Source organism: Osmia bicornis, chromosome 12 (genome assembly GCF_907164935.1).
Source record: "Osmia bicornis bicornis chromosome 12, iOsmBic2.1, whole genome shotgun sequence".
NCBI lineage: Eukaryota > Metazoa > Arthropoda > Insecta > Hymenoptera > Megachilidae > Osmia > Osmia bicornis.
In genome coordinates, this window is record NC_060227.1 from 3,128,220 (window position 1) to 3,150,782 (window position 22,563).

The 22,563-nt window shown below is 37.5% G+C and overlaps 2 protein-coding genes across 3 annotated transcripts in view; one reads left to right on the top strand and one right to left on the bottom strand.

Moving 5' to 3' along the window:
* Nucleotides 1–16,234, bottom strand: part of LOC114871334 — a 43,858-nt gene extending 27,624 nt beyond the window's left edge. The window contains exon 1 of the mRNA XM_046288219.1: nt 16,112–16,234. The gene's annotated coding sequence lies outside the window, so the exon portion shown is untranslated. The remainder of the gene's footprint in view (nt 1–16,111) is intronic.
* On the top strand, nt 1,098–22,335 carry LOC114871337 (FMRFamide receptor). Of its 2 annotated transcripts, XM_029177103.2 has the most exons (7): nt 1,098–1,645; nt 2,758–4,061; nt 5,145–5,249; nt 16,622–17,390; nt 17,466–17,734; nt 17,923–18,112; nt 19,053–22,335. In XM_029177103.2, the coding sequence occupies exons 4-7, from the start codon at nt 17,094–17,096 to the stop codon at nt 19,644–19,646; spliced, it is 1,350 nt and encodes a 449-aa protein (XP_029032936.1). In that variant the 5' UTR covers nt 1,098–1,645; nt 2,758–4,061; nt 5,145–5,249; nt 16,622–17,093; the 3' UTR covers nt 19,647–22,335. The 2 variants fall into 2 exon arrangements, with proteins under 2 accessions (XP_029032936.1, XP_029032935.1); XM_029177102.2 differs by lacking the exon at nt 5,145–5,249.
* The last annotated feature ends 228 nt before the right edge of the window (nt 22,336–22,563 follow it).

Consider the following 22,563-nt stretch of genomic DNA (forward strand, 5'->3'; position numbering starts at 1 on the left):
CCTAACCGTATGAATGAAAGCTAAACTAGAAAAGAAGGAACGTCACGCGAGAAAGGGACGAAACGTACGAACGAAGGGAAAAGAGAGAAGAGCACAGAGGGGAGAACGCGTTCGACGGAGAGGGTTGTAAGATAGAATACAAAGTAGAAGGTAAGGGAGAACGAGATAGACACAATCAAACGATAGGAAGCAAAAGGTTGTAAGAGGGTAGTCAAGATCATAAAAAAAGAAGAAACAACGTGCCTGGAATCAGAGAATAATGATGGAGGGTGCGAATGACGTTTAAAAATTGAAATGCAAATATTATCTCGAGAAAAACTGAAAAAAAGGACGTTAGAAATGCTAACAATGGCGGAGGAAAAAGTGTAAGAAGAAAAGGGATTAGAATCTGAGGGCAACTGAGGGATAACTGGAGGGTAACTGGAGGGGATAATGTTTTCTCTTAGGCGTCAGCAAAGGAATCGTTTGCATTAGAAATAAGATATAATTAGTATATAAGCTCTGTATATATGTAAATTAAAATATTTAAAATATTAAATATTGAAAATTCAAAAAAATTAAGATATTAAATATAATAACATGTTTATCATATATAAAACAAATATTTGAATAAATAGTCTATTTTTTACTGAACTTCACTTCTAATTTAATTGTACGTATTGATATCAATAATATCAATACTTTATTCCCAATTGATGTATATCGACCCAGATTATTATCGATACGTATCAATACCAAATATCGATACAATTCAGAAATATCCTCATCACTAGTTTGCAATACTATACCAACTTTCTCGTTGAAGGTGCAAGTGACGCTTAAAAACCACTGCAAGAAAAGTGGCCAAGGAGAAGGGTAAGAAGAAGCTTAAGAAAATAAAAATGGAAATCCGAGAGATTGGCAAAAGAAACTGAGACGGGACTTACAGGTAAGAAGAAAGGATGCTGTATGAAGAGAACACGAAGGAAAATGTTGAAGAAAAACAGAGAAAGAGAGGGAGAAAAATAGAGGGAGAAAGAGAGAGGAGGAACCGCGCAGGCGGCACCCACTGCCAGGGTCACTCGTCGCTCCTCACCGAATGCTCTTGTACTCGGATGATTTTGCTCGCGAAACACTCAGTGCGCTGCAAGCGCTCCGAGCACGCGTATCAACTTTACGCTCTTGAAAGAGGGAAAAAAAAAGGGATCAGGATCGACAGAAAGAGTTAAATGATCCCCTTAACGCGTATCGAAAAGATCGATCGAGTAATTAAAGCACGCTTTAAATCAAACTCGCGCGGAATCGGTTCAGCGTATTTTTATTCCCTCTTGAACTGAAAAAAAAGAAAAGAAAGAAACTGTTCGGGTGTTAAATGTTGAAAGAACATTCGGAGCCAAACGATATCGAGCGCATATTTTAGAAAGGGAAATCTAAAAGTGTCCGGTTCCTGGTGTTTAATGGGACAAAAAGTGTGGATAAAATATGGATTCGACGCGGCGACGGGATAAAAGGATCGTCGGGTGGAAGTTTTTTCAAATTGTTGCGAGTTGTTCTCGGGAAGAACCTTGAGAAAAAGTTGGAAAAGTGCAACGTGCCGTTTAGGAATATTGCCGTGCGTCTGGGAAATTGAGGAAATTGGGGAGAAAGTTTGAAGAGAAAAAGAAAGGTGCGATGCAAATATTTTTCATGTAAAAAGATCAAAAAAAGGTAACAGAAACACCTTTGAAAAAGATGGATTATCGTTTCAAGAATATTACCAGTACCCTTCGCTAAATCACACCTTCTTAGGATTATCATCTATCTCTGTTTCTTTAATTAAAATTTTTTTCATCTGATTTACATTCGAGTAAAAAATGTCACGTTCCTTTCGCTAGATTACATTTCTTTCGAAAAGTTCTCACGTTTCTTCCTTCCCTTTTCCAATTAAAATTTCCCATTTCGTTGAAAATCAAATTTACTCTGGCATTTATAATTTTCTTCGATTCTTTCGGTCCGCATTCTAATGTAAAAATTACAAGAGATCTTTACACTTTAAACTCTTTTAACAAAAGCTCGCAGAATGTATCGAATATGATTTTATCTCGATCAAAGGAGCTCGTATTCTCGTTGCGACGGCAAATAAATAAGCATCGCACGCGTTGATCTACCGATGGTTCCGCGATTTTCATTAACAGCTCGATTCGAGAAGAAGCGAAAGGGTTGAGCGAGCTAATTAGGGAGAAGTAGTTCTATTCGCGCGAAATCATTTTCAAGCTTCACTTCGCTGCGATGAAAAGTGACGGTCGATTACACTGCTTTCTATTTTATCTCGTTAAAAAGTTGATGTAAAACAAAGAATAATTTTGAATTTGATCACCTACTGTATCGTTTATCACATTTTTAGTAAGCGACACGGTGATGCACTCCACCGTGTACGTCCATTTTAATTCTGGCAATTAATATGTTAATACAACTTCCCACAATATTTTATGACACGACCCAGATAAATATACAATGCACAAAATAAAAGCAGAATTTTTCCTGTAAACACAACGCTCAGATATCCTTAAACACGTATAAATCACGTAAAAAATCACGAATAAAAAGTAAAAAAAAAATTGTAAGCCTTCCTTTCACCTTTCGAAGAGACATTTCCAACTGGTTTATCCGGACTCCTCGGGCATAAATACACTTGCGACATCGTATCGCATTCTAACAATATTAATTTTTCTCGAGAAAACGATGTTATCGACGATAACCTGTATAATTGCAATAATTACTAGAGCATCCATTTTCCAGATCCGCGTACGATTAATTGGAAGAAGGAGCGTGTCAAGAGGAAACGAAGAGGAAGACGAAGGAATTCAAAACACAAAAGACGAAGAAATCCAGGGATCGAAAAATCAGTGGCGAGGATTTTCTTGTCGGACGATTCCCATCCATAGACTCGATTATCTCGATATTCACCGGAGGAAATCGATCCCGGCTGGAAGTGACATAAAAAGATCGCACCCTATAGATTAATTTGATCGTGATTGACTCTATGAAATTACCGTGATATTTGAATAAAAATCTCGTTTGGATTTGCTGCTTTTCTTTTTGCAAGAAGGCATAGACATCAAACGTCAAATGGTAATCGACTTTCGGGCCAATTAGACCCTACAGAGAAAACTGCTTGGTCCCTTAGTAATTTGTATCGAAACAACTAAGGAAAGTAAGAGGAAAGGTTACTATTTGTCTGTTAGAGCGAAAAGGATACGTGACTCCGATGGAGAATTAAAGATATTGAAAAGGATCAAGGAAGATTCGTTCAGCGTCCGTGATAAATTGACTGACTTAAATACTTATTGCGAAGATCCGTGGAAAATCGTTACGTCGATCCAGTAATCCGAAGAGGAGCGAAAAAGAAATAGGTTTGCAACCGTCAACGAACAAAGGATTAAGATAAAGCATTGCAACGTTAAATTTATCCGAAAATTGAACGAAAGCTGAAAAGACGAACGTTCGATATTTATAATGAAAACGTTAGAAAAATTGAAACGATCGATCTCCTTCGAGACCAGCAATCATGAAGGATTAAGAGTGAAAGCTTCTCAGTTAAATTGAATAAGTGAAATATTTATAACGAGGATCGAAGAAAAACCGTGCTGTGTTATCTCTGTAATCGAAATCGTAACAGAAGTGGATTTTCATTGAAGAGGAAAAATGTGGGTAGTTTTCGAAAAGTTCTGACCAATAGCCAACGAGAAGGATTAAACGGAAAAGCTTATTCGTTCGGTTCAAATCAAAAGGACTTCCCCATTTTCGGTATCCATGAAGATTAACGGAGAAACTTTACTACAAATCTGTGATGCGAAAGGTTAAATTAGAAACAATTCCATATAAGTGAGATACGGTGATTAAGAATATTCTGCAAATCGATATACAACACAAACAATTGATAGAAGATCGTACGATTTACCATTGTGACTCCTTTTACGTATATTCTCGCGAGTTAATTGCGAATATTAGTCAGCACGAGTGTCAAGTAATTATGTCATGGTTTCACGATACGCGGACACACGTACCTGGAAATGCGGGTTAACGCGTCACTGTTTGCACAGGTGAGTGTAAAAAAAAAGTTTCTTTGTTTTCTATTTATATCACCCGACGAGGAAACAGACTAAAAATAAAAAGTTGTTTGGTTAATTAATTAAGATAATTCCAGTAGAGATGGACCGCGTTATTAACGCGTTAAACGGTGCGGTGAAAACGGATCCACACAGTGCGATACGCTGCAATTTCAATTATTCAGAAATACAATCATTTCATTTTGCAATTTGAACTTTCCACTTGCTAACTCGTGAAATTAATATTACCCGGAGTTATTAATAATCTTGGGGAAATTAAATTGAAACATCAATGATATCACTTGAAAGTAGAATATGGTAGGATAGTTCTACAGTTGCGATGTTTAATGTACGTTGCATCGATAATTAATCAGCCATATTTGGAGATACCTTCGCAATTACCGTGAGATTAATGTTACGATATAGTCAGATTTCAATCGTTCATATAGAACAGATCGTTGAATTGGGCGTTTCAATTTGAAGTTTCGGAATTATGCAATAATCAAAGCAAATATAGTGGAAATCGAAACGGCTCGTATTAAATTTCGTTTTGATAGATCAAAGTAAGCGTCGGTGAATTGATTACTTCATTAACACTAGATTTACGAACATTGATTATATACCTTTTTTTACTGATATCCGTCTTTTTGACGGGTATATTAAAACGCAATTTCTTTGTAAATTATTTATTTAAAATCTATAGATTTTTATATACTGTCGTCTTCAATTGAAAACCCATCAAATTGACGGGTTCCGTAGATCTAGTGTTAAACTACTAAATTATAGAAACACAGTGATTAGAGCGATCCTTGTTCGACGCAACAGTGGATCGCTATGATTCCCAGGGTCATTACAATAATTACATTGACAATTTATTGAGAAACTCTGTACATGTTTCGTTTGTTACAATAACGAGTGAGTGGGCAGAGCCGATTTCAATAATGAGACAGGAAAGAAAATAAAACGTGATAAAGGCGGTGCCACATCGTTGTGTACATAGACGTAACGTTACTAAACTCGCGATTTATGGCTGAGATTTCCCAGTTTACCGCCTCGAAAAGATTAATGTCGTTTCAGGAAGAGAATACGCGATAATCGATGATCGGCTTTCCGATGAATCAACCAGTTTATAAAACACTTTTCATCGTCCACTTCTCGAACGAGGGAAACAACCTTCAAAGGGTGAGATTCATTTTTTCTCATTTTGCACACTGAATAAAATATAACAAAAAGCGTGCTTTACTTTGGAGAAACCTCACAAATAGCCGAACATTCGTCAAATGGAGAACAATTTGTGCCGACGCGACGAGATAAAAAAGGAATTTTCGTTCTTTATCGAAATATCTACCCCTGACCTTTTCTTTCAACATTCCAAGCGTCTTCATTCGGTAATATTTACATTTGTTTTACGACATCGTGATGGAGGAAAGGGGAGAAAGGTTCAAGTAGGAAAAATGGCGAACGATTCGCGTCTGTGCCGAGAACTTTCGAAAAGACTGATGAACCCTGTCACGAACAAGAGCTTTGACAAAGGAATAAATTGCACCCGTTGCTCGCGCGACTAAAATATAACGTCATTCGAATGGAATACATACTTACAGCTGGCCTAATTCGATGGAACCCGACGTGAAATTATTTCTCATCAAGATAAATTAATTATTATTCATCGAACGTTTGATATTTACCTTTCTATTTGTACGATTGAATTCTGTGGTTTAAAGGAGAAACAGGGTAAATGTGAATCAGTGTTTCGTTGTGATTTCAATGAACCCAGAAACCAGTCTGAAACTCTCCGATGCAATTAAGGTTTGACGATGGCGAAACCCTTTATGTTCAACGAGCTGGAAAATCGCTCCATTTCAAATAGCAGCCATTTGTAACTAATGACAGAGAATTAAGACAATCTATTTCGAATAATCAACCTTCAGGTGTGCTTTATCTTTGGATACATTTGTGAAACTTAAATATTTTTCTTTTCTTTTTTAATTTATCCTCATCTACCTTGATTACTTGGACTAATTAATTGCAAAACAAATGGGCGATTATTCAGATAAGATTTTCCAGCATTTCAACTGAAAAATCTCAGGAAAATCCTAGTCGAACTGGTTGTTAACTACACCTTGATTCCCTTCCATTCACCGATAACGTTCGCTCTTATCTTCCTCATGCTTGAAACGCTTCGTTATGCTATGCATACCGAATACAAAGTCTTGTCGACCGATGTCGGACAGCCCAGCCGGCTCTATCATTGTTTAATTACTATACATTAAGGGGCATCGAATATCGCCAAGTTAATTATTCTTGTTCGACGGTTGACAACCGTTTATAAGTGCTGCATATACATGGAGGGATTAAAACATGATTAATATGGGAGATCTTTTATTCCTTTACGGTTCCGGGTTATATTCTGTTCCCAGAGGGTGTCGCCTACCCTTCACTATTTCTTGTCCAGTTGGGAATAATGTTCCTAGCTTTTTCGAGGGTTGCAACGACGAGTTACTTGTCGTTCGGAAACTTTATATCTCTATAAACAATCAGTCCCACGACACCCGATAGCTGGTTTTTCGGACCAGCACCTACCATATTTATTGCCACGTGTTTTCTTTGCTATCGAAGGCAACCATAAATTTCAAGTCAAAGTAGAAACAGCCGTTCCTACGACTAGTTATAACGTTTTCCAATTGAAGCAATACCAACGGCACAATCTAATTCGCAGCGACGTTTAATTATTCCGATGTTCGATATAACCACGTCCTCGATTAGTCGTCCGTTACATACGATTTAGCTTGTTCGTTAATTACTCGCGAATGAAAAACGACCGGTTAACAATTCTCGCTGGAATAACGGTGTCGGATCTGTCGTTTTCGAGAGCGCATCAACGATTTCGTTTGCATAAGCGATGCATTTTTGTGGCGCACCATTGCAACAAACGATCTCTGGAGGCGAGAAAACTGTTGGATAATAAAGTTTCAACCCCGGCTCGTTTTCATCGGTTTCTGCTGCGCCCAAATCCCACACGCACCAGTTACAAATATTTACGCGACACTTTGTGCCGAGCAATTTTCTTTATCCTCTTTGCTTCGAGAGCAGAAACGAATAACGCGGGGGAACATCCCTTCCTCGTCGAATTTCGACGTGAATTCTCATAAACGCGGAACATTTCGACCATTACGATCGCAGTGAAGAAATTGCACAATGTTTCTCGAATTTACGTAAATTTTCAAAAAGCTTTCTGACGGCAATGTAATTATAACAACAATTAACCCAGATAATCAGATTCTACTGAATCGGAAAAAACCTTCCTCCTACCTTTATCACGACGCAATAGATATCAAAGTTACAGGTAAAAACCTTTTACACAAAGGTAATCAAAACCGAAATAAGAGAAGGGATCATTATCTTTCATCCATTGTTTTACCATTAAGCGTAATGGGAGAAGCAAGTAGATAAGCAGAATTAATTCTGGACACTTTTTACTTAAAAATTTATCCAAATTATTTAATATATAATCATTTATATTTTATATTCTAATCATTGTTTTCTAATTTTAGGGCGTTGCTTATATAAAAGAATCAGTAAAAAGACCATTCACAGCCATACTTTTAATATACAATAAAAATTACAATTGATCACCCACTGTAGTTACAGAGGATTAGGGTAAACGAAAGAGATACGCGTGTTTTTTGACGTCCCTTCTAATAATAAACTTTGCTTTCCATCCCTCTAATCAAAGACAAGGAGGACGATAGAAGACCCTTAGGAAAATCCAGGAGCAGACGATAACGGCGAAGCTTAACCAGATAAATAAGCATGCTTGATCCAAGCCGTTCAACCAAATCATTTTTTGTCGTGGTATAATCTTTCTGAAAAACCTACTGACTTGACGTGTCAGCTCCTGAAGGAACAATCAGGACAACGCGAGAGCCAAGGGACCATTTTAAGTACGGTCAAATCCACGTCTACACATATAGCCAACAAGTTAAACCATCCTCCTTGTAACTGATGCCTGGTCTTTGCGAGGAAAAATGAAGCAAATGCGGAGGCGAACTAAAAACACCGCGTCGTTTGATGCGAAACTCTCGCTGAAATCCCTCACCAATTTATCCGAAGTTTTCATCGTTAGAACTTGGAGGGAAAAAAAGCAACTAGTGCTCGAAGAAGATTGCTATCACGAAATTTTTTCACGATTCAGAATATGCTATTTTATCAAGAACAATTAGGAACGAAAGGGGAACAAAGCAAATTGCTGTGGAATAACCCAACATTCCCCGTTCGAGAGTTAATTAGAACAGCGTAATTATCGTTTTTAAGCTGTTCCATGATATTGCCACGATTAATCTTGCAATATCTCCCAACTGCTGGCAATGTTGTTTCAACAACTCCCTGAATCCTCAGTGACTTGCATGCCTGTCCTTCACCCTTGCATTCCATCTTTCTCCGTGTTTAAACTATGCATTCATCAGAGAATATCGCGCAGTCACGTTCATCGATAAGACATTATTCACTTTCAGACACTCGATCCCTTCTTTTCAGTACCAAACATTCTTCATGCATACTTAAATCTGTCGAACTTTTCGACAAACGTCGTTCGTGTCTATTCGCTTGGTTGTTCTCCAAAAACTCTTTCTCTCGCAATAGGTCCTCCGTAGAAATTAGATCGCCAGTTCGAACTTTAGGTAAATTGAAATTTGATTAATTAATTTCATTCACAGCGTGTTTCTATCGTCGACGATCGACGAGGTTAATATATTTTTCCTCGTTCCAACGAATATTCCACGATTGTACAGTTGTTTACGAATGTGTATCGAAGGTGATCGACGAATTTTCTAAACGGGTCGGAGATCGAGTTAACAGACGTTGCCACTGTCCAAATTTCACAACCGTCAAGGCCGTCGACGATTCCTCGACGTGGTGCTTTCGCGTGGACAGTATTTCGCGTTAAAATTAGACAAGGAGTCCCTATAGAGTTGACTCACCGTTCGAACGACAAGAAGAGTCGAACTACGAATCTTACACGTATTTTTAGAGGGTTGGCACTAACAAAAGCAACAGCTGACCATTTTACCGGCCCGACGATAGGCTTTCGGAATGTTCCAACGTTGTCGCCCGTTTATTCCTCTGACTCGAGTCTCGTCTTATTTACAACGGAAAACAAATGTAACACCATTGGGAGGACGTTTTACATGTTGGTTTAAGTGAAAATCAGATTCCTCGTTTCGAGAATTGTTCACCGCTTAACGACGATGCTTTTACCTTTCTTCTTAATTTTAACGCTAGAAATTCTGAAACTTTACCTTTTACTTCGTCTATTTTATTAAATACTAAGTTCAACGTAGAAATTAGTAATTCTCCCACGCACGTTATACGAAACGCCCACGCGTTGAAAAGATTTTATGAAGTGTGAAGATTTTGATGAAATGATACAAAACAAGGCGTAACATACCGTGTTTATAAGCAGAGTGACCTTTAAGACACACTGGTGGAATTAATTCCGGACACTCTGAATAAAAATATTCTTTATTTCATATTTGTGCAGAAAATGTATATTCTGCTATGATAAATTGATACAGTAATATTTTTATTGTAATCTACAATGTTTATACTTAACATTTTCACACGATTTGGTTTGTGAATGTTTGAAAATTTTAATTAAAAAATATCTAAACTGGGTTATTTTTGTTTTTACGCCTGGCAACACGAAACCTCGCATGATGTGAAATAGCCAATCACAGGATGAAAGGATATCCAACGAAATATGAATTTTTTTCTACCTCCTTTGATGTGTTGAAATTGTAATTTTTACTGTATATTAAAAGTATGGCTGTAAATGGTCTTTTTACTGATTCTTTTATATAAGCGACGCTCTAAAATTAAAAAACAATGATTATATATTAAATAATTTGAATAAATGCGAAATTTAAGTGTCCAGAATTAATTCCACCAGTGTATGAAAAATCTTTTTGCGGAATACAAGGATCGCGTTGTACCGAAAATAATCCACAACCCATCGGGCCATTTTCGCACGCACGGTTGCGTTCGGATCGTTTGAAAAATAAAACGATGTTCGATCACCGTTTCCAGAAACAATACATCCGAATACATACACCAAATAGCAATCAAACGATCAATGAAATAAAAGCAAAATAGAATGCTGATATTAAGTTACTTTCTATAAAAAAAAAAAATGTTTAAAAAATCAAACGTTTTCACTCGTGTTCGTATGTCAGGAAAGAATTTATTGAACGCGAAATGTTTTCACGCGAATTCGTACGTCACGAAATGATTCTACTAAACTAAATAACGCCCGTTCGTGAAATATAAAAGAACATCCTACTGAATTCAACAACAAGCGTTCGTACGTCACGGTATAATTTATAGAACTTATAGTGCTTTCACGCGAATTTGTTTTCGTAAATAAAGAATTCTAATTGATCTAAATACACGCGTTTGTGAGTCATAAAAAATTTTCAGAAGTTTCACTATTTGGTACGTCAGAAAATGTTAAAGAAACGCGGAACGTTTCCACCCGCATTCGTACGTCATAGAAAAGAACAGAAGCAGGAATATTTTCATCTAATTTGATATTCAATTGGTCGAGTTTCCTTGGAATACCATCAAGGAAGCAATAAGCAGATGTAGATGATTTATTTTTCTTGATATCAGTTAGGAGAGGACGAAAGGTGCAGCAGAGACGCGCCGTCTGATCTTAAACGACTGTTACCACTTATCGTATTCTCATCTGGTGGCTGGGTTACTCCACTTTCCGTGGGGCAATGAAGCCGAACGACACGACACGACACGACACAGCAGCTGGCTCCCTCGTGTTTCTCGTTACATGAGTCTTAACTATATTTTCGACAATGACGCGACCAAGAATCCTCAATTCGAAACCATCTGTTTCTATCGGGCCAACAACCGTGCCGCAAATGCCAGCCAGGCAACCTTAACCTTTTTAATTCGATAGATGTTTCTTATATCCTCAGCTTTTCACCCAGTTTGATTGAAATAAAAATACTGAAAGAACCATGGGATTTCGTGTAAAGCGAGTAAAAGAGAGAAGGCGTACCAGATGTTGTTCACACTTGAAGGTTATTACTTCTAAGTGACAGTAATATCGTCTCATTTCCTGGCTGTTCCACTTTGCAAGAGCAACCAGACCACTAGCCTCGACACCGAGCCACCGATTTATCAAAGTCCATTCAATGGGCTCCTTTTGTTTCATGCACCGTGTTAAATTATTATCGTCGAAATATATAAAGCGTATATTCAAATAGTAATATCTTATCACGATTCTATGAAACTGTCGGGCTACATTTTCAGGGGGAAAATCTCGGGGAGACATTTACAGTGGGTGATCAAATTATTCGAGCCACTCGTATAAATTGATTTTACATAAATATCATTAATTCTTAAATGAAAATCGAGTTAAACGGTGTTTTTGTTATTTTTTTTTATGGTGCATTGATGCTTGTAAAAATTATCTTCAACATCATCGAAAATTTGTGGAGATATTTATTATTAGTAATAAATGTCAATCAAAATGAATCGTTTAAAATGCATCGAAAGTATAACGAAATAAATTGAGGCAGTAATTGCAACAAATATTTACATATGTAAATATAATCTTTTAAATGTACTTGTTTATTTTTATAAGTATTTTTTTTGTACATTATTAATGGAGGATTATTGATTAAAAGTCATTAAATGTAAAACCCTTAAAATTGTGGTTCTATTTCTACAAAAACACGAAAAACTCATTTTTCATACCGTGGCTCTAATAATTTGATCACCCCACTGTATTATTGAGAAAGGTGGCTCTTTCGAACAGTTTCACCCTGCAGGAATATTCGTTTAACCATCTTCCAATGCAAAATCCAACGGAATCGCTTTTATCACGGTTATATTTCATTGCGGTATAACTGTTTTAAAAGTCAATAATCTCTTTGAGCTTCCATACCAATCAGCTAAATGATAAAACTCATCAAGCAACAAGGTCGCGTAACCGTAATTCATTAAAGAGCTGTCACGCGGATCCAATTTATCGAAGATTGTTTCGTGACGGTACAGAGATACAGAATCGCCATTGAAATTTATAGACTGAAACAGAATTCTAATTATCGAACATTTCACTTTACTCTTTCCTGTCACACGATGCTAATCATTCGTTATCGTTTCTCTCGTTTACGATTTATTTTCAATCGTTTATATCGAAAATAAAGGAAGCTACAGATCGGGAAAGAAAGCAACACTTTCAAAGACACCCTGTATGAATGGTATCGATTTTCAAGACCTCTTAACGATGAATTATTTTCCCAAGGGACTTAATAAAAAAGGAGAAAAGGGGAAAAATTTCTTTCTAAATAGACCACAAGGGACAGCACTTAAAATTGATGTCGCTATCGTTTTGATAAATATTATTTCACGATAACCGAATAAAATTCCAACTGCCCTGTGAAATTATCGTTCTCGCGATGTAATCATATTAATAGGGCAGTAAATTCTCGTGTATGAAACTAAAAATCGATGAAATTCTCGATTGCTTACGCTGAGAGATATCAGAGTTAACGCACCAACAGACGTAAGAACGATAATTTAAAGCGGCCAATGTCTTAACGACTTTATTAGTCTCCTTCCCGTAATTATAACTCATTCATTAATCACGATAACAGCCTCGGTTCGCCGTCCCGGTTCAAATTATCGATCTCGTTATTGCATCGAGGTTATCGCGCCTACGCTTCAACTTACTACACGCAACAATCCTGAACTTTTCTTAACAATTACGTTTTTCTCGCGGTAAACTAAGGTAGCACTCCTGAAACTTTCTCTTACTTTTGTTTCCTGCTCCGTTAGATAATACTTTTCTAACAAACTAAAGTGAATTAGAGCGAGATTCGCTCTGGAGCCAACCCTTTTTCGGCCATTTCTGGTCAAACCGGAAGTGGCAAAAAAAGAAGAAAAAAGAATTCTCAATTCGTTGAGATTTTGACCCATTAAACACAATAGCGCAAGAATTTTTTCGATAACTCTTACCGTTTACTCTGTATAAAAGTGACAAAGTCTAAATGCTACAGCCCCCTTCTCAAGATTTTCAATCTTAAATACGGGTTGGCTAATAATATAAGTAACGTGAAATTGATTCGTTTCAGTATTCTGATGCATACTGATTCGCTGATAAACACATATCGAAGTTTTCTCATGTACGAAACCGAGGTAACGGGTCATTATCATTAAACCTCTAATTCAAGCAACATTGTACGCAGTCGTTAGTCTTAATCATCGTTACCGTGGCCTGTTTAATGCACCGTGTTCGCGACGACAACGTAGTACCAGTACCCGATTCGAATTTAACCAGATATTCCACGAAAAATTTCTGCAACTCTGGCAACTCTTTACGCGATAATGACGATCATCTTCGTGGCTATTCTTTGGCCACTTCGAAGGTGAGACTACGTCTAACGAATATTTATAGAAGATGACTTCTACGTAATACTGGTAAATCTTGTTCTCGCGTTAACACGGTATGCGTACCGACGATATCCTATACTCCTTTAACCCCATTAACCCCTTTCGCTAATAATATCCAATTATATTTGCGGTGTAGCTTATAATTCGAACGTTAAACATCTAAATTGCATTTGTAACGCGGTCGAATCGTAATTTCAAATTTCTATTTTCATTAGAATTTTATTGCTTTCTTTATTCTCCCGAAAATTCGATGCCCTCTTTTAGACCCTCTTACGGAGAGAGCTGCCCTCGGGATCACCCTAGAGATAAATGAGTTTCAACCCAAAGAGTTTGAAAAGTAGAGATATTTGTTGTACACGTAGCGAACAACTTTCCACTTTGTATCAAACTATGTCTTGCGGAAACACCCGTGGGTGCAACGATACCATTTAACAGTCCCTCCGAAGGTGACATCGAAGAAAACTTGTTTCTTTTCTGGCATGTAACGTATTGTTTTCGCGTCTCTAACAATCGATCGAGATATTCGAGGTATTCACCAATTTCGAGAGCCGATTCGCGGATTAGTTTGCACATGTTTAATCGTGAAAATCTCGCTACATAATTCAATTTCACCGAGTCAGCAACAGTTTTGCGTGAGTAAGCGCAGTTAAGCTTAAGATAAACGAGCTACGATTATTATAAAAATAAATTTCTTCGCTAATTCGTAACGGAACGTAACCAGGGGTGGGAGGGGATCTAAAGGACAAATAGTCTAACAACTCGTAAATTAAATGTTATTGTCGAAAAGTGAGCCTTGCGGGATTCATAACCCGCTCTGCCGTTCCCAAGCTTTTGCTTGAACCGGGGGTGTTAAAGGGCGCAAATTGCGCTAAAAAATAAATCCAATCCCCAGCAGCCACCACCCTCCAAGTTTTGGATAAACGGCGGGTTTGGATAAACTATCCACTCATGCCAATCATCGTTTTCGGGTACGGAAGACCCTACATTTGACTCGTTATCGGCGTAAGGAATGTTGATATTGGGAAAAAGCTAATCTGAGTGGGTTAGCGACTACACCCACCTTATTACGCCCGTTCGTAAATTAACGTGCTCTTTTTCGTTTGCTAGCGCTACTTTTTTTATACCGTGTGTATCTATATCCTAGCGAAACAGTCCAGAAGTAACAGACTTCTTTCAACTTTTTGCCCGCTGGAATAAGCGAGCGATCTTACGGATAAAAGCAGATTTTTCAGAGGATCCTCTTCCAAAAGACCACTTTCAACGTCTTTACAGGAGAAATGTATTAACTTGGAAAAGATCTTTGGAAATCTCTACGCTAAGTAACCGTTTCTGAACCGTAGCTACTGTTCTCTTAACTCTTCGTCTTCGTCTGCGACTTTGCTTGACCGGATTACAACGTTTCCCGAATCGTGTAGGACGTAAACATTGGCCAGAGATAAGAAAGTTTCGAACTGCAAAGCGTTCGGATAAGGGAAGTTCCCGAAAACAGGTTCGACAGTGAACAGTAAGGAGCTATAGAAATTAACGAAAACGTCTGAATTACGAGTAAAAACATTTAAACGATACTCGGCTATTACAGACAATTTATCCGTAGGACGGGAAACAGGAAGTTCGCTGGAACGAAACTTAACAGCGACGCACAGCTGCTTCGCGAAAAGTTTAATTGGGAACGTAAATGCTGCCAATGAAACTTTCGTTCATGCGTCGCGCTCGTGAGAAAAATGTGACAAAGTTAAATTTCCTAGGTGATTTCGAAACCTTCCTGCTTTAAAAACTTTTCTCGTTTTCCTTTTGTTCTTCCCTACTCTATGATCGAACATGAAACGTATTGTTTTTTTTTTCCAGTGGCAAATACGCTCGATGGTATAATCTGGTTTATGGGTTTTCCTTCCGAGCGGAAAAAGTGACATTATATTTCAAGAGAATTTTCCTATATCGTGCAAAGAACATTACGGTGATAAAAGCTTTACGATTCGTCGATTCATTTTGATCAGAGTGCCAATAACGCGGCAAGTTTCTAAATCTCACGTGACTTGACAAATATCGACAGAGAAAGGTGTCTCGATCGTTCAACTTTTTTCACGTATAAGTTACCTAAACTGAATCTCGATCTACGTTGTTCGAATTTAAATGGCGCTTGACAGCGTCGATCGAAAACAAAGGCAGCATCGATACGTGGAATCACACGGTTACGTAGACACACATAGAAATCACGGTTTGCTCACGAGTAGAAAACCGATGACGCGGAAATTAGGGAAAGGGCAAATTAACGACAGGTTGAAACATGCCAATCAATGCACGAAACGACGAGAACGGCAGACGAAGCAAATTGTCCGATAGAATTAACATCTTTTCGATTCGCCAACACGTTTCCAATAATTAATTTCGCCTCGATATTACGCTCGTCAAAACGTACATGTAAATCCTATCGACGTTCGATGCACGCTTATTAAATTCTATAATTCGAAACTAAAAAAGCTGAGTCGGCCATTTTGTCTAGTTGACGTGTTACGCACATACATGCTGTATGTACGCACCACGTGTATCGTATGCGAAAAATTTTCAGATTTTCGACTTACCGGAACTGTAGAAACGACACACCTTCCTAATTCGATTGGTACGAACGATGCACAGTAAAAAACAGCAAACGCTTCAATGTCCTCGACGTAAAACACTGTTCCTCGTTCGTGCGCGTCGTCAGTTCTTTCCACTTTTCACGTTTCGTATTTCGACGACCGAAACTGTTACCGACGTGTGTACGGTACGAAAGTCACTGAATCACTGAACCACGGATGCTTTAAATCATTCGCGAACGCTTGTCCTCACCGTATTTATGTTTACAAGACGCGTAGGTTAACGAGACCGGCTCCGACACGAATTCGCGCCACATTGTTAACTTCGCAGCGTTCACCAACCTCCCCACCACCGATAATCGAACGAACGATCCGCAATCGATATATCGATCTAGCGGCATATTTTAAATGCGCGCAACCTGACTTAACGTAAACGTTAAACACAGATAATTGTATACTGTTATTTGAAATGCAATATTATTTTACATAATAATTATAAATTATTTTTAATTACAGATTTTCAGAAAAAGAAGCCAAAGAAGGAAAGAAATTACCAGTTACTACGAAATCGCGATATATTGCAGATGTACGTACGGAAAGCTTTCGAAACTTCCATCGAGATTAGGCAAATTGAAGTCGACTCGGTGGCGTTTAAGAAAAGAGCTGAGACAGAGGAAACGAGATAGCACTTTAGAACGTCGATAAGATCTCTGTACGTCATGGTACCGAAATTGTTCCTGCTCGACTCTCACAGGGTTGAAAGGTAGTGAGAGTCGAATCGAAATACAACGAAGGATATTAAACAATTTTTTTTTCTGAAGAATCTCTAAGGTACAATGAACACAAAGAATTCGGTTTAAATGGAAACGATTCTCGATCGATACGTAGAAATGGTAACGTAAGCACGGAACAAAAACGATAAAGAAGAAGAGACTGATGAAGACGATACGATATCGTCGGAAAGACGAGAAGAAGGTAGTCTAAAATAATGGAAACAAGCTTCGAAACCTTTAACGCGACCAGTTACTACGATGCTGGTGAATTATTGGATAATTCATCGATTAACGAGAATTTAGTGAAACGGTTCGAATGCAAAGGGGAAATCAATACGACCGGTCTCTTCGATTTCATTATCTACGGGGTTCTAATAAACTTGGTCAGTATTTTCGGGATATTTGGCAACGCGATCTCGATGATCATCCTCTCGAGGCCGCAAATGAAATCGTCGATTAATTACCTCTTAATTGGGCTCGCCAGATGCGATACAGTGTTGATCATCAGTTCGGTAAGTGGAAGTAACTATCGCGTCGTCTTTTTCATCGTCATGAAATTATTGATGAAAAACTATCGGCATTTTCAGGTATTGATTTACGGTTTACCAGCGATTTACGGATACACCGGCCTATTGTTCAACTACAAATTCATTATCTATCCAAAGATAGTACGATTCTTGTACCCGTTGTCCTGTATGGCGCAAATAGCAACTGTATATCTGACTTTAACAGTGACGTTAGAGAGGTATATCGCAGTGTGTCATCCCCTGAAAGCTAGGTCCTTCTGTACGTACGGAAGAGCACAACTGGCTGTGTTGGTTATCGTGATATTCACTTTTATTTACAATTTACCCAAGTGAGTAATCCTCTTACATGATAGACCAGATGAAAGTTTTGATAATTAACCATGCTTTTAGGTGTTGTTGCAAAAGAAAAAATCAAGTTCTCAATCATTTCATTTTTTCTCCCACGATTTATAAAACTTTTCAAAAGAGTTATATCTGAACAAATTTCTAACGTACCTTTGTTCCGCACTTTCCACAGATTTTGGGAGGTAGAAGTCTACCCGGAGACACACTGGAAGTACAAAGTAACAATATACTGCCTGCGTCCGGCGAACTTAAGAAGCAGCAACTTGTATGTCACCCTTTACGTCCACTGGATGTACTTCTTCATTTGTTATCTGTTTCCGTTCCTCGCTCTGGTGATCTTCAACGCGGCCATCTATCAAAGGGTAAGCAAGATAACTTAACCGTGGTTTCTGCATACCTTTCTTTTCTTTAGGATCAGAACATGCTTTTATTACGATCGAAGTACATAACGAAATTTATGCGTGCCGTTTCGCCAACTCACCTAGACGAGATACCAATTTCCTAAATGGCGTTTTGCCAAATAAATCTTCGCGCAGCTTCGCACAATCTCCCGTGGTCCACCTAAGAATTTCCCTTCGTATCGTCGCGAAAAACGATCCCGCTGGGAATAAACTGCATCTCCTAGCGAGTCACTCAACTACTATTTCTCTTCTATTTTCTTCTTCCTCTTTTTCCTCCTTTATTCTCTTTAACCCTTTTCTCGCGATACTGTAAACAGTTTATTCTGTAGAGTAGATTCAAGGAACGCAGGAAAATCGAAATGAAATGCAAATAACGGGTGTATTAAGTTGACTCGAAATATCCGCAAAAATTCTTCGTACCCTTATCAATTTTCAAGAGAAAACATCTAACTACGTCGAGTATTTTCTGTGGATCGTCAACCGCGCTTACTACGTTTAGCTTTGAAAGGCCAACGGTGGTATTAAGGAGGAAGGACAACTTTTTACTCTCGCGTCCAATCGTATTTCTCGTCGTTCTATTCGAAGGATATGTTTTGCGTTTGGTATTTCGGATAAATCCACTGGCGCAGTGAAAATGAACGTAAAAAATAGTTGGCAGGCTAAAATTCTGCTCGATACACGTCGGTGGAAGCTGCACAATCGTTTCGAGGAAAAAGCAACGAGATAATGTAAAAGCGGAAACACGTGTGTCTCGAGATAAAGATATACTGCGCCTGGAATCGCTTGAATAAGCTCGCGTTACCCGCGTGTTTATTGCTTCCCTTGAAATAATACGCGGATCGCGTAACAAATTGAAAGCGTACAAGAGAATAATGATCCTGTATGCTCTTCGATATTTCAGGTGAGAAAAGCGAACAGAGATCTGCAACAGCTGTCCCGGCATCAAAGACGCGAGATCGGCCTGGCGACGATGTTACTCTGCGTGGTGATCGTTTTTCTGATCTGTAACATCCTTCCGCTCGCCTCGAACATTCACGAGACCTCGTTTGTCACCGATCCACCGCTTTGGCTGGTAGAGACCGGCAATCTTCTAGTCACGATCAACAGCAGCATCAATTTCATCATCTACGTGATCTTCGGCAGGAAGTTTAAGAGGATATTCCTGAAATTGTTCTGCAGCTCGAATTTGTTCGGTCCAGGAAGGGACAGCCCGGAATTCCAGACGTACGACGAGTCGATCGTCACCAACATGACCAACTTAGAACCTAGAAATTCAATAAGAAATTATCACCTTAACAGATCGAGTACGATCAGGAACAACAACGTACCGAACGGTAGCACCCGACGAAGCTTGAAAATCAGCGGGAGACCCGCAAGTCCGGGTCCTTGCGTCTATTATCCTGCGAGAAGTCCTGTCAGGAGCCCTAGTCAGATGTCCAGAACGTCCAGCGGGCAAAACGGATGGAGCAAAAAAGACATGGACTCGGTGCTATAGTAAATACCGGATGATCCGATTCCAATAAAGTCCAGCGACTATTTTCCCTGCAACAATGCACGTTGCATTCAGCGCGACGTCTGAAAGACGAATCGAGAGGATTCGATGGTTCTTACGAGCGTTACGAGTCAATCGATCGTAGTCGATTGATCTTTAGAAAGAGGAAAAAACATGTTGTATCGATAATTCCTTTATCTCCGCCTCTGTACAATACAGGGGTGCTAAGAAAGAAACGCTCATGGATTATAGAGGTGATTCTCCGCGTCCTGTTCGATGAACATTTGGATAAAAACCAAGCCAGAAACTTATAGTTATTCTGGAAAAAACAGATGGTGATACGAAAGTTGGGAATGGAAGGATTTCTAGTCAACTCGTTTGTAAAGTTACTTACGTCGTATCCACTCGATCAGCTGACCAATTAATCCAATCGCCTCTGTAATTGATGATTATCACTTCTTGTACACTATCTGTTTCTAGTTACCGTAAAGAAAACGCTCGATTGTAACTATACCTTATCTGTCGCCATCTTGATGTTGTGCGATTATCTGAAACTTTAAAAGTGCGATGCATTTCACCGCCGATTGCTTTTTACTGTACATATTGTATGCGAGGGTACAATAGAATCTTCATTATTCCTTTTTTTTCTTTTTTTTTTGCTATCAATAGCTGTGTAACGAACAATGAAGAATAATGGAGATTCTGCTATACTTCAACGTCCAAGTAAATGAACGTTCCTCGAAAAGCGTAAGATCATCTCCTTTTCTATAGACTAAGGTGTGTTAATAATGTAGAAAATCGATACACTTTTGGAAAAATCTATGGTACTTGGTATATTAAAGAGTTTAACCCTGATGCACAAGAAATTTATTCGTTAAATGTAAAGCTTTTTCAAAGACCAGACTCGATGTTATAAATTATTAATTACTATATCTGTATCAAAAGTGTAAGAGATGATGTAGAACAGATAATTACTATGTACAGCCGCTGAAATTTTTACATTACTTTCCATGCATTTATTATATTGCAAAATATGAATTTTAATTATTAGCAGAAGAAAAGTATATGTGTATACTTTGTAATTAATTATTATTTAAACGATGCATAAGGGTTAAAACGACTTCGATTACTCGTGTATTCGGTGTGAAAAAGAATGAATATCAAAATTATCATCTTACACGAGTGTGGAATTATGTATAATGTAAGTAGACAATACAATGTTCATGTAAAAACCGCGTCCTCATTATTATAGTGCACAAAGATTTTAGTAAGTTGTAAGTATCATCTAAGAAATTACATTATTTTGATATGTAATCGCGAAATGGAATTTTCTTCGATGCATGGATAACTTATGTACATACATATAATACATATGTATACCCATTACTTTTTTTCAGTGATAGAAAAAAGAGAAACGACCAAAACGAAAAAGAGAAAAGAAAAATTTCCATGCTATTCCTACACTTTTAATAACTTTTCGTTAATAAACTGAACGAAACGCGAATACAGTATTATCGATAACTGAGCCAATGTAAATAATATTTCAAGTCGATTTCCATTCGAGCAACTTATATTCACATATATTTACACTTTAAAACAATACATGTTTACAATTGTTTATAATAATTGTAAATTATGACATACCATTGTTTACTTTCAAATACAAAATAGGATCTCGATTATGTGTAGAAGGAACAAATAATCATATAACGTGTTTTCCCGATTTTTCTCAACTCTACTGTATAATTTTTTAACGTTTCACAAGATCACTGCTATTGTCATTCGAATAATCGAGGTCTTATCGTGTACTCCAAGGCACTAATAAAAAAAAAAACATTATTTTTATCTCTTATAACTCGCTTATTATTTTGAAGCATTAAGGTATTCGACGTTAATTAAAAATATTTACATAGTAAAACTTTACGAAAATTTCAAACGTTGCTTTTACGTTTTCTTGCGCCATCTAGATACGAACCGGAAGATTAAAATTTCATTCCACTTTCTTACAATTGAACGCAATATTTGAAAATCTTTTGACGTATATAAAATTATAAATAGAAAAGTTAGTGCATTTGTTCATTCCTTTACAATTACACCTTAATGTTTCAGAAATAAACACAATGTACCTGAGGTTGTTTAACTAAGTAGGTCATTCTAGATTTTTGTTTTAATTACACACTTTTCGAGCCTAAACTTTGGTATACTTTTGTTAATTATATACGTACAAATATCTTACATAAAAGATTAGCACAGTCCGGGCATCAATAAATTCACTTGCTTTTGCTTTTGACAAATTGAATAAAGTTGTACATTAAATTCATTGTGAAAATATTTATTAACGTAATTGTGTCGTTCCTAAGATATTAATGTCGAAATTTGAAATCAGAGGGAAAAGAAACGCTCTCGTAATTATAAAAAATAGTATCAAGTATGTACATCAATATACATAATTATATAGATTGTAGTCAAAATTTCTATCCAACTATTAATACATTCAAAATCTTTGTGATTACATACGCATATATAAACTTACATATATAGGCGAAAAAAACAATACATCACTGTAAAAACGCTCTGTATATTACTTAGAACGTTTTATTCAGTTACGGTCAACTATTTCATATGATTGTTATTTTAAAGCACTTTACACTGTAAAACTAAACTTAAATGAACTTTTCTGTATACTAATGTACAATATTCTGTATACTTATTTTCCCCGCTACGTTATTGAGATCGTGCGTATTAAACTTACGAACGTAATTTTTGAAAAAAAAAAATTAGTCAATGAATAAAATTCCATGTTAATTTTGATATTAAGATTTTATTTAATTAAACTGCGTCATGGTTGGTCGATTGCATACATACATATTAATCCTAACACAATACTAAAACAAATCCGACGTAAAAACACTTATAGCAA